This window comes from Vombatus ursinus, unplaced genomic scaffold (assembly GCF_900497805.2).
Source record: "Vombatus ursinus unplaced genomic scaffold, bare-nosed wombat genome assembly UNPS02004276.1, whole genome shotgun sequence".
In the NCBI taxonomy this organism is placed as follows: domain Eukaryota; kingdom Metazoa; phylum Chordata; class Mammalia; order Diprotodontia; family Vombatidae; genus Vombatus; species Vombatus ursinus.
In genome coordinates, this window is record NW_020944054.1 from 501,074 (window position 1) to 514,930 (window position 13,857).

At 37.7% G+C, this 13,857-nt stretch overlaps 1 protein-coding gene across 3 annotated transcripts in view; it reads right to left on the reverse strand.

Moving 5' to 3' along the window:
- Nucleotides 1–13,857, reverse strand: part of TMLHE (trimethyllysine hydroxylase, epsilon) — a 102,135-nt gene that overhangs the window by 41,244 nt on the left and 47,034 nt on the right. For all 3 annotated transcript variants that reach the window (XM_027877698.1, XM_027835091.1, XM_027877696.1), the window contains one exon: nucleotides 3,667–3,843. In XM_027877698.1, the coding sequence (XP_027733499.1) occupies nucleotides 3,667–3,843 (177 nt within the window). The remainder of the gene's footprint in view (nucleotides 1–3,666; nucleotides 3,844–13,857) is intronic.

Genomic DNA, 13,857 nt, shown 5'->3' on the forward strand with positions numbered 1-13,857 from the left:
ATTAATTAATGGCCTAAAAAGGCAAGAAGGTCCCTATCATATATAGACTAATTTTTCTAAAACTTACCTAAGAAGGCAATGAAACTATCCTTGAGACTTAATAGGCTAAGGTGACCAAGGCTCAAAGTGTTGATGCAGCTTCCTAGGTACTTCCAACTCGATAGGTATCTATTGCTGTACAAATTCATGTCCTCTTCTGAATTCTGAGAGTGTGCCACAGTGACAAATGAGGAGGGAGCTGAACCTACCTAAAATGATGCTGAATCATTATTGAATGTGCTTTCTGTGTAATTGTGGAGTAAAATGCCTTTCACTGAGGGTTAGATGGCCTATAAATGATATTTCGTTCCCATTTGGAGCCTGAGCCACTGGCCCAGAAAGTAGTAATGGGGCCTGGGACACTAGCAGTGTGAAAGTAGTGTTCTACTCAGGGTGTCTCATCATGAAGCCTTTGTTCTCCTCATCCTTCTTTCTCTCTTTCCACCCACCCACCTTGCATCATTTGGTTTCTAGTCCCTTGGTCCCTTGGCAAGGAAGTTGTGCTTCAGATAACCCACAGTATAAATATGGGCCTCTTGGCATAGTGCCAGATCTTCCTGGCTAATTTCAATTCCTAATCAACCTATCTTAGTGATATCACCAATCTTGATGGGCTCCTCTGCAGCCAGTGGCTAGGATGTTCTCAGTGGATATATATGGATCTGGCTATTAACTGAGGCAGGGGGTGGCTTAATGAGGGTTGATTCCCTGCAGAAAAGAGCTTTATAAAACTGCTAAGCAGCAGCTTTGCTTCCTTATTATTACAGCATGTGACCTGTCTAGGCAGCTGGGACACCAAACATTCATTCTTGTCCATCTTGGAATGGCTTGTGGAGAACTCCTATGGATGAGTGGCTATGAACAGCTTGAATTAAATTGGGCAAATTTTACAGAGTACTTCTGGTTCTGGTGACCATTCCCTGCCCCCTTTCGTCCTGCAGGGATTTCCAGTTGACCCTCCAAACACATGATAGTGTTCATTCCTCGAAGCATGAATTCATATGGGCCCAACTCCCTGGGTAAGAACAACTTCTGGGTTTATAGCAATATAACAAGCAGAGTATGAGGTAGGGGCCAGAGGCAGGGCTAGGAGCTATCCATGGTGCCAGCAGAACTCTAGTAAGGAAAGGCCTTTTGGATAGTAATTAATCAGTTCTAAGAATCATAGGTTTAGAGCTGAAAGGGACCTTAGAGGTCTTCTATTTCAATCCCCTCATTTTACAGAGGAGGAAATTGAGGCACAAAGAGGTGAAATGACATGATCAGGATCAGCAGCTATTAAGTGACAAAGCTGAGATTTGAACTGAGATCCTCTAGCTCCAAAGCTCTTTCCACTGTGAGAGTATGACCCAATCGTAAAAATAAAGTCAGTAGTGCTAACCCTTAGACGAAACTGAGAGCAGCAAGGGAAAGTAAGGACAACAAAAAGGTCTGAGTTTTTCAAGCTATAAGTATAGAAAAAAAAAAAGAAAGCTCAAGGAAGGACAGAACTACCAATAGAAAGAAGGCAGAGCTGTTTAATTTTGATCTGTCTTCTGTCTACTCTGGGAAGGAGAAGGGCCTTTAAAGGGAAAGTAACAGGACAAAGATGACAAAAGACAGGTGCTACCTAAGAGAAATAAGGGAATATAAGAAAGCACCTAGTCCTCCTGCGATTTAACCAATCACTTGGCCCAGATGAACTATATTCTCTGATACTAGAAGAGCTGACATTTACCATTTCAAAGTCACAGTACCACAAAATTGGAGAATGCCAGAAGAGTATAAAAGTCTTCTAAATTCAGAAAGAAATAAAACTCTAAGGGAATAGGGAGAGGGAGAGGATAAGGGAGGGATCTCTAGAGGGGAGAGTGAGGGAATAGGTCAAAGGGAGGTATAAAAGGGTGTTTAGATTTATGGGAATGGGAGGATAAGGGAGGGATCCTGGGGGGGTAGGTTAAGTAATAGAAGGGCAAGGTAGTGGGTAGAAGCAAAGTATAACAGTCAGGAGGGATAGGAAACGAGATATGCACCAACATAAAAACAAAGATCAGGAGTAGAATTTGTTAGGGAAATATATGTTTATATATGTATGTATATATGTATATGGGTATGTATATATCTATGTATAAATATATCTGTGCTTAATTGTAGCCTTGGCGGGGGGGAGGAGGGAGGAAAAAAGAACAAAGTAAAAAGCGCATAGCAGAGAACAAAAGAAAACTTACAAGGGAACAAAGAAAAGATGGACAGTTTTCAACACAATCTGTAGTATTTATTACATAGGCTTTCTTGAAATGGAAATTTATTGCTATATATTTTGAATTTATTTATTTATTGAATTATTGAATATATATTTAATCCTCTTACCTTCTGCTATGCACATGACCTGTTTTTTCTTTTATTATTTTGTATTTAAGTTTTAATATTTAAGTTTATAATATGCTTCTTTTTCCTTTCTTATTATATATTTAAGTTTTAGTTTTTAAGTCTAAAATAAAAAAGATAAAAATAAAAACATATTAAAAAATAAAGATTGGAGAACGCCAAATGTTCCCATTTTCAAAAGAGGGAAGAGAAGTATAGACCACTGAGCTTGACTTTGACTTCAGTGAAAATTCTATAATAGATCATTCAAGAGATGATTGGCAAACACCTAGAGAAGGAAATGATGAGAACAGGTTATGCCAGACTAACGTCATTTTCTTTTCTCAAAGGGTCACTTGACTAGAGGATAATAGGTATACTGTGGAGACAGTTTATCTGATCTTACCAAAGCTTTTGATTAAGTTCCTATTCTTGTGAAGAAGATAGTTTGTCTTCTGACCTCCAATTTCACATCTCCAACTGTCTTTCAGACATCTCAAACTGGATGTCTAGGAGACATCTGAAACTCTTTACTACATCCAAAACAAGAACTCATTATCTTTCCCCTTAAGCCCTACTTTACTTATTATTTTAGAGAGTGCCACCATCCTCCTGGTCCCTCAGGCTGGCAACCTAGGTATCATCCTGAATCCCACACTCTCACTCCCCAGATCTAGGCTGTTGCCAAGGCCTATTGATTTCACCTTTATAGCATCTCTCAAATATGCTTCCTTCTCTTCTCATTCATTGCCCCCACCCTGGTGCAGGCCCTCAACACCTCACCCTTGGACTTTTGCAAAAGCCTTTGGGTGGGTCTGCCTGCATCCGGTCTTTCCCCACTACAGGCATGAGCAACCAAGATGGTGAAAGGCTTTAAGTCCATTTCATAGGAAGATCTACTGAAGGACTTGGGCACGTTTAGCTTGAAGAAGGGAACACTCGGGGGATCATGCAGAGCAAGGGTTAGATCTGTTTTGTCTAATGAGAAGGGCACAACCAGGAGCAATGAGGAGTTGCAAAGAGGGTAATTTAGGATTGATATCAGGACACACTTTGTAACAAAAGTGGAAGAGCTGCTGTGAGAGGTGGTGAGATCCCCACTCCTGGGAGCCCTTCAAGTGGCCTTTGGAGGACCACTTGCTGGATCTGTTATAGTGGGAACTGGACTCAGTGGCACACTGAGATCATTTCCAATTCTCCAATTCTATGATTCTTCTTCTTATCATCATCATCATTATTAAATGCTCCTTGGCTACACTTATTAATCCTGAGTTTACTTACATGTGAGAAAGAGCATGGTCTCATTCATACGGATGGTCTGAGGCTTGATGCCCAAGTCCACACTAGCAGTATCCAAGCTGCGCTGATTGGTCTTGGAGTTGTAGCAAGATGCTGAGCGGCAGTGATCTCTGAGCCAAACATAATCAAATCTCATCACCGTGCCAGCATAGCGTAGTTCTGGGAAAGAGACAGAGAATATTGACAACAGAGAAATTTATTTGGCAAAATTGACAATTCAGAGGTTCAGAAAGTAATCCACAGCCCAACCAGAGACCATCAAGGTGAAGATCCTAGAGCACATTTATGGATACCCTAAAAACCTTATCTTCTCAAGCTGGCTTGCAGGCAGGAGAAAGGTTGAGATGAGCATTACCAAGGTGTGGATGTCTTTTCCTCCCAAAAGCCTGGGGCCCTGTCATATGTGGCTTTAGTACCATAGCTTTTTTTCATATTCTTTCTTGTCCCGTCCACTCTTGTATTGACAAAGGCACTTTATAGTTTACCATGTCTCTGAAGTACCAGAACATATGGCCCTCAATTCAAGTCAATCAGCATTTATTGAGTGATTGTGATAAGTTTGATTTATTGAGTGTAATAGGCCATGTGAATACTAGTGGGCGTACACAAACAAAAATGGCAAAAAAAATATGTATATATGTGAATATATGTATATGTGTATATGTGTGTACATATATTTATTTACCAGCTTTACATACAAACATATATGTATATGTGTATATATATGTATATATGTGTGTATATATATATACATATGTATATATACAAAATAATATATGTATAAATACAAAATAACTTTCAGGAAGGTGGGAAGACACTGACTTTGGAGGGTGCTTTGGAGGAAGTTAGTGATTCCACTAGGCAAGGATGAGGAAAGCCTGTACAAAGGTTCCCAAGTGGGAAGACCCATAGGCTCCTGTACTTAGAAAGCACCTCATAACACCACTGGGCACATCAGTTGACAACATGGAATCCTTGCTTCACCTTACAGATCCTGGGCCCTGGTGGTGATTTGGGAAATCTCTGTGACACAGCAGTAATGAAGACAAGGCCTTCATAAGCTCTAAACAGTTCTACTGGATCACCCCATAGCAGAGGTGAAGAGCACTGACCACCTACTGATGCCAGGCTCCACTAACTTTTAACTCCTGCCCTAAAACACTGACTTCTGCCTGCTAGTCCCCACCTTCAACTGCATGAGTTTGAGGTGTATGGGAAGTGAAGCTGCTTGGATCTGATTCTTCCTTTGCATGCCAAGCTCATATGCTTGCTGCTTCCCCTGCCCTGGCCAAGCCATCTCCACTCCCAAGTCATGGTTCAAAACCAGCCTCCAAACACCTAATTAATCCTATATCACTTTACAGAAATGATGTGCTGTACAGATGCTGTATTAGTTTATTCCATCCACAAATACTGAATGAACACCTATAATGTGTAAGACCCTCCACAAGGTGCCATCAGGAATACAATTCAGTTCAACTCAATAAACATCTGTGCCAGGCCCTCTGTTGGGCCATGGGAATGCAGAATCAAAGACAAAAAATAGGCCCTGCCCTCATTTTTTTTTGTTTGTTTGTTGAGTCATTTTCAGTCTGTCTGATTCTTTGTGATCTCATTTAGGGTTTTCTTGGCAAAAATGCTGGAGTGGTTTAATGTTTACTTCACGAGCTCATTTTACAGATGAGGAAACTGAGACAAACAGGGTTAAGTGACTTGCCCAGGGTCACACAGCTAGTAAGTGTCTGAGGCCAGATTTGAACTCATGAAGATGAGTTTTCCTGATTCCAAGCTCAGTGCTCTGTCCATTGCACCACCTAGCCCCTAATTCATATTCTACCAGAAGTAATATAAGATTCCACAGATAAGAAAATACAGGAGAATTGGAATATGGTGAGAGTATCAACAAGAAGAAGACTCAGAGAAAGCACCTGAACTGAACTTGGAAAATTTTGAGAGGTAGAGCATAGGAGAAAGCTTGTGTAAATGCATGGAGGTGGGAGATAACATGTAGATTCTATAGTCCAGTTTGGCTGTAACACAAACTACTAAAGGCATTGAGATATGACATATGAGATAAAGCTAGAAAGTTAGATTGAAACCAGATTCTGTAGGGTCTTAAAAACCAGACTAAGGGTTTGTATATGGCCCTAGAGGCAACAAGGAACCACTGAAGAATCTTGAGCAAGGGAAGGCCATGGTTAGAGATGTGCCTTAGGAAGGTGCTTCTGGCAGCTGAGTGGAGGATGGATATAGCAAGATTGATTAGGAAGCCATTACAATTGCCCAAGTGAGAGGGGATGAGAGTCCAGACATGATGCCTGGGTCTCCAAGAAGCTCATTAGACAAACCAGTAATGTTATGCCATACAAGTGGCACCACGTCAATACTCTTGGGGTACTGAGCAGGGAGAACAGGAGGGAAGGCATTGAAGACATAGCCATGTGAGCTGTGCCTTAAAGACTAGGCAGTAGTTTGAGAGGTTGCAATGAGCAGGGCATTCCAGGCAAAGGCAATCACAGAAGCATATGTTGGGGGGAATGCTGAGCTAATCAGCTTAACTAAGGTATGATTTGTGGAAGGGAGTAAGAGAGAATCTGAATGGAAAGTCAGGTTTTTGCATACTTATTGGGTGTAGATCTGTGTACCAGAAGACAAACAGATACAAGGCAAGCCTTCTGAGAACTTACAGACTATCTTAGGAAGAAAAAACCTTCCTATAAAGTTAATTTAGAACATCGATCACCAAATGCTCCCCTGTTCCAAAGCTTGCAATGGCTCCCTATTGTACATGTAGTATATAGTGACTTCATTTGCCTGGGCGTTAGTTTGCTTATCTAAAACAAGGTGACAATAACCCTTCTACCAATGAACCCACAGAAGTCATTTGGGGCAGAGATTGAGACTGATGAACTATAAATTGCCAAATTGGATTTATAACAAATAGGGATACAAGGATGGTTCAACATTAGAGAAATAATCAAAATGCATCATCTTAAAAATCAAATACAAAACCACATGATTATCTCAACAGATGCAGAAAAAGTCACTGAAGAAATACAACACTCTTTTATTCTAAAAGCCCAGCAAAGTATAGGCTTAGAGGGATATTTTTTCAATATCATAAAAAGTATCTATCTAAAACCAAAAGCAAGTATTGTGATGTATGTGATGTGAATGCACTAGAAATTTATCTGATAAAAATGAGAATAAAGCAAAAATATTCATTCTCTCCATTATTATTTGATATGGTTCTAGAAATGCCAGCAACAGCAGTGAGACAAAAGAAAGAAATTAAAGGCACCAAGATGGGAAAAGAAAAAACTACCCCTTTTTGTTGATTTGTAAAGGGAATACTAGGAAAATCCTAGAGAATCAGCAAAGATAATAATGAGACAAGCTCACTGGACAAACCAGTAATGTTATGCCATATAAGTGGCACCATGTCCATACTCTAGGGAAATTGAACAGGGAGAACAGGGCATTGAAGACATGGTCATGTAAGCTGTGCCTTAAAGACTAGTAGGCAGTAGTTTGAGAGGTGGAAATGAGGAGGGCATTCCAGGCAGAGGTAATCATGGAAGCAGGCTACCAAAAAACTCTCAAAAATCAACTGCATTTTCTATGATAACTAACAAAATCTAAGAGGTAATATAAGAAAGGGAAATCCCATTCCAAATATCTACAAAATTCATAGCATAAAAAAGACTTGTATAATAAAAGTGTCAAATGCGCAGCCTGCAAAACCCCCAAGTAAAGCTCAAGCCAGATAAAAATGTAAGTGGGAAATGTTTAGTAACATAAATAATGCTAATCTGTGATTTTCTAAGTCAGCATGCAGCCTAGTTTCTATTTGGGCTTGATTCCACTGTTGTCCACATTCAATCACAAAGCCCTCCTTAAAAGAAATAATGAGCAACTTAAATATCTGGAGGAATATTCAGTAATTATGTCTAGGCCTGGCCAATATCCTAAAAAGGAGACACTAATTTACACTTTGAATGCTATACCAATGAAAGTATCAAAGAGACAGAACTCGATAAAATGAAAACAAAAATCATTTGGAAAAACAAAAAATCTAGACTATCCAGGAAAATGATGAAAAGGAGAAATAGCACCTCCATATCTCAAACTATATAATAAAGCATCAGTCATCAAAATCATCTGACATTGGTTTAAAAAAAAGAAACTAGAGATAAAGAGAATAGACTATAGAGGGAGAATCAGAAACAATGAGTCTCAATAACCCAGTGTTTGATAAAGCTCAAAACATAAATTACTTAGGACAAAAAACCTCCCTATATGATGGAAACTTTGGAGAAAACTAAAAATTTGTGTGGCAAAAATTAGGCTTGAAATAGCACCTTGCGCCATAATCCACAATGTATTCTATTCTTTAAAAGTTTTTGTTTATATTTTCTGTTTATCACAAGTATCCCTTACTCTCCCACTCCCAGAGCCACACCATATGACAAATAGCATTTTTTTTAGAAAGGAAAAGAAAGTCAGTATAACTAGTCGATATATTGAAAAAGTCTGAAAATGTGGATTCCCCTCCAATTCCACCAAGAGGCAGATGGAGGTGTTTCCTCATCTCTCTTCATTCAAGTCCCACTTAATGTTTATAATTTTGCTACATTTACTTCTGACTTTTAGGTGTGTCCTCATTCTTTCCATTTACATCATTGTAGTTACCGTGTATATTGTTTTCTTGGCTCTGATGAATTCAGTGGGCATCAGTTCATATAGATCCCTGAGTGCTTCTCTGTATCCATTACATATATCATTTCTTACAGTACAGAAATATTCCATTACATTCATGTACTTTGTACATTCAAGTAATTTGTTTAGCCATTCCCCAATTGATGGGCATCTACTTTGTTTTCAATGCTTAGCTATCACTAAAAAGGCTGCTATAAATATTTTGGAGTATATGGGGACTTTTTTCTAATTGATGGCTTACTTGGGGTATATGCCCAGTAATGGAATCGCTGCGACATTTTAAGTGACTTTATTTGCATAATTCCAAATTGCTTTCCAAAATGGTTGTACCATTTCATAGCTCCACAAACGATGTATTCATGTGCCCATCTTTCCACAACCCATCCAACGTTAACTGTTGACATTTTTTGTCATTTTTGCCAATTTTCAGAGCGTGAAGTGAAACCTCAGGGCTATTTTGACCTACATTGCTCTTATTGTTAGTGATTTGGAGCATTTTTCATGTGGTTGTGAATACTTTGCAGTTTTTCTTTTGGGAACTGTTCATGTCTGTTGATCATTATCTGCTGAACAATGGCTATATGTATATATGTGTGTGTGTATGTGTGTGTGTGTGTGTATTCATATATATTTATCAATATTGATACAAAAATTTTAAATAAAATACTAGCAAGGAGATTACAGCAATATATCACAAAGATCATAACCATGCTGGATTTATACTAGGAATGCAAGGCTGGTTTAGTATTAGGAAAATTATAAATGTAATTAACCAAATCAATAACAAAAACAACAAAATCATATGATTATTTCAATATGTGCAAAAAAAGCTTTTGACAAGATACAACACCTATTCAAACTGATATAACTCATACCATCAGACTGACAAGGTTGAGGGGGCAAAAAAGATAAATTTTGATGGGGCTATGGAAAAACAGTACATTACTGTACTGTTGGCAGAGCTATGGACTGGTCTACCCATTCTGGAAAGCATTTGCAATTATGTCCAAAAAGCTATTAAACTTATCATACCAAGAATATCACTATAAGGAGCACACAAAAGAGATGAAAGAAAGAGGGAAAAGACCCATAAGTATAAAAAAATCAGCTCTTTTTGTAGTGGCAAAGAATTAGAAACTGAGGGGGTACTAATTAATTGGGAGATGGCTGAACAAGTTATGTAATATGAATGTGATGGAATATTATTGTGATATAAGAAATGATGAAGGGGATGATTTCAGAAAAACTTGGGAAGATGTGTTTGAACTGATGCAAAGTGAAGTGAGCAGAACCAGAAGAACAATTTATACAATAACACTATTGTAAAGACAGTCAATTCTGAAAGACTTAGGAACTCTGATCAATACAATAATCAACTTCAATTCCAAAGGAATCATTATAAAATATGCTATCCACCTCCATTGAGAGAACTGATAGACTCAGAGAAGGATCTGGTCAGTTTGGTGTGTTCTAATAGACTTGTAGATTCAGAAGTTAAAGCACTTCCTTGTAGAATCTGCTCTTGGTTTTGGAGCTCCTGTTTGGTTAAAATAAAAATAAATCTTTCCTGAACTGTGGAAAAGGCCAAAATAGAACTTCCTTGACTCTCTCCCCGCCCCCTTCCCCCAGGGTCTTATAAAATTGAAATCTTGTGTATCCTTATGTTAATTTATGAAGCTTCATATTTAAATTAGTTGGAGTAGTTTGTGATTCTATAGGGACCTTGCTTTCCTACAAACCAGGGATTTCCACTGTCCCCTAAGTTGAATTTAAGTAGGCAGGAAAGCCTGGAGATTTTTTTCCCCTAATCATTTTGCTCCTGATTCTGGAGTGCAAAGGTCTAGGAAAGGGGAGGGGGGGAATCAAAAGTTTCCTCTCAGCAGAAAGTACTTGAAAGAAAACTGGTTTACTATGTATTGATTATTCATGAAAATGTGGTTTGAAAGATCTGAAATATTCCACCGTTTGGGAGTAAAGGGGATGTTTGTTATATAAAACACCCCTCCGTCACACTCTAGTCCTGGGAATATTCTCCTGGAAGACTCTCCAGAGAAAATGAGGAAAATTTATTATCTAGTGATTATAACATTTAATTCTCAGAAGAGAATTGTTACCTTAACATTGTAAATGAATGAGCTAAATTGTCTAGGTAGATTAAAAGCTAAAACAGAAACTGAGACTGACCTTTGTTTCTATGAAATGATAAAGGTCTGATAGGTGGGGTAGGAAGTCTCTTAGTTGCTTCTATAAAAATATTCAGGTAGGGCAGGAAATCTTTTAAAAGAGTGGAGATTTCCTTCAGGATAGGAGTATGGGTTTTATCTTGGAGCTGTTTTGGCCAGAAACCCTGAGGGTCATCCCCTCCCAGATTTATTTTTTTTTTGACTAGGTAAAAGAGGTCATATTTTGCCTCATTTGTTACCCAGCCTTAATCATTGAATGGGCATTGCCTCAGTCAGACTGAAACCTGGAAAAGACTTTAGCTTAAAAATACCAAGGTCTCCCATTGCATCTGGATCATCTCAGGTACTCTTGATCTATATCTTGTCACTAGACCGAGATGGCTCCAGAGAAAAGAGTGAGGCTGGTGATTTTGCAAAGCCCTCCCTCACTTAAATCCAATTCACTTGCAAGTCATGACATCACCTTCCTGATGTCATGGTCCTCTTTGAGAAAGAAGGACAAACAATGAACAAAGGAAAGGAGAGTCAGTAAATTAAAGGGATAGTTTTGAAAATTAACTTTGAGATATGTTTGGGCTGTGAGGGAATCAAGAAACCACTTTTGTCTCCCTGAGTGTAACTGGATTTTTAATTGCTTTATACTGATTTCTGGATATACCCAGTATAGAATGCCTAACTTCGCAGACTGATGATTTTTTTTTGCAAGAAAATTTAAGAATGCATTTAACTGAATTGATGCCATTTGCCTGGCAATAAGTTTTATTTTAGGTCTATGATTTAAATTCTGGATGTTAAATTATTATGCATAGTTTCTTCCATTGTACTTTTGGGAAACCATCATATAAGAAATGCTGTTGAATTGTACCTAGAATATAATAATTTCTTTATAGTTTTATTTGGATGGCAGCTTGACCTTCTGATTATAGATGGCCTATAATAGCTAAATGAGGGTCCTGTGGGGTTTATTTGGAAATCCTCTTTTCTTGCAGGAGATAAGCCCCAGGACTCTCAAAGCCATGGTGGGAAATGGCTTGTTTCTTCTTTACGGTCTGGGTGATGTGTGAATGTGATTCATTTTATGTATAAATTTCTAGAACATGGATATTTCCTCAACTTCTTAATTGATTTTATACCAGAATGCGTTTAACCTGACAAAGTAAAATGGTGAATGAATGCTTTTAAGGTGTTTTATATAGTCAGTAAATATTGTTACTTATTGCTTATTGTTTAATGCAACATGAAAACTATCTGTTTCTCTAAATTATAAGCAGCAGAAAGTCTGCTATGTAGGATAGAACTGTGATTTGAATTGCCCTAAGTTTTGAATTTAGGTATAATTGTTCTTCTTAAGCCCTAAATTCACCATTTAAGAGAAGTGCTAAATGTTGCTTAGATTAAGTCCCTTTTGGGAATGCTGCTGATGAATGTTAAAGAATGAGAAGGTTGAAAAGATGAAATTATAAAGATAATGGCAGAATTCTCTTGACTCAGATTCCCCATTGAGCTATTTCCTTTCTGAATAGAAATGTTTCTTGCCTGGTTGATTCTGGACCTGGCTATGATATCTTGTGAATACTGTGGAACTCTATTGCCTGATTGGCTATTCCAAAAGGTATCTATGGCTTTTACCTAAATTCAAACTGAGCTAAAGGAATTTTCCCTTGCTATACCTATAATAGGTGAATTGATAACTTTGGGCCTGAGGAACCAGCCCTGACCAGAGTCCTTCCTCCTTTTGTAGTGTGATGATAATTTTTTCATTTTTGATTTCTTTTTTTTTTTATTTTATTTTTTTGGCAATTGGGATTAAGTGACTTGCCTAGGGTCACACAGCTAGTAAGTGTCAAGTGTTTGGTCTGAGGCCGGATTTGAACTGAGGTACTCCTGACTTCAGGGCTGGTGCTCTATCCATTGTGCCACCCATCTGCCCCTATTTTTTTTCTTTTTATTAAAATTTATTACACCATTCCTTCTGGAACATTTTGGCTAACTGGAGCCTGTTTTCTGTTCATATTAACCTCACCTGGCTAAATTTGACTCATGGGAACGATAATATTAAGGGAAGACTTTTTGACAGTCCTCTGATAGGAAGCCAAAGAGGAGTTTGAGCTTCCCAAGGCAATTTAGCTAACTATTTGTGAAGAGATTCTATTGACTCCTATTCTGTAGTTATCTCTGAGACATGTAAATCTCCCCTCTCAATTAGCCCATTGTGAATGCTCTAAGTGTAGTTTTTAATCTGTAACATGACTTAATTTACCTATAGAGTAAGTTTAAATAGGTTTGTTTCCTTAGGAGATATATGAAATTATGATTCTGTTTAACTAAGTTTGTTCAATTTTTATGGCCTAAAAAGATTGCCATGTGTCAAAAATTATTTCTTTGTCTCTCTGACATAACTTTGTCTATTAAAAGTCTCATTAGAACCCTAATCTTTGTTCAGGGTCATTTTTCTACTTCATGAACCTATACTTAAATTAAGCACAATAAAACCTAGGTTTTTACCTTTATAATTTCTGCATTGTGATTTGCTTATTCAGCAGCAGTAACCCACCACATGAACTCAAAGAGAAGATATTTTTCTCCTACAAAAGCAACTTTCTCTAATGTTTTATAATAGATCTTTATTACAATCAGCAAGCATCTCTGAATTGTTAAGTGTAAATGACCCCATTGCTTTGAAAGCTTTTTTTTTTTGTTTAACTGTTCAGGCTTTGTGACCATTATTTTTATCATTTTCTTTATCTATCCATCTATCCATCCATTCATCTATCTATCTATTTATCTATCTAGCTATCTATCTAGTACAAGGATCAGGTAAAGTTAGAAAAAGCAAGTGGTATATTAAAAAAAATTCTCTGAACGTTCAAATGTACTTCAGGCAGTCTAATTTAATGTTCTTCTTATAGCTCTGCTGTTTATAAGGTTAGTTCCATAAGGCATAAGATCTGACCTCGTTTTCATCACATGAATTAATTACTGGAAAGCTAATGTGATTAGATTTTGTCAGGTTATTATATTAAATTATACTAAGTCTTATTGCTAGAAGGTTTAAACAGCATTACCTAGGGAACCTTTACAAGTGACTTGGAACCTGGGAAATGGATCTACTGGAAGGAACACCTCTCCAAAACCCTACTAAGGAACAAGGCCTTATCCAGGTATTATTACCAACTAATAATTATTACCAATTAATTAGTCCTAATAAGGACACTAGGATGTTTGAACTAAACTGGACACTTCATAAACACTGTCTAGGCAGACCCTTTTA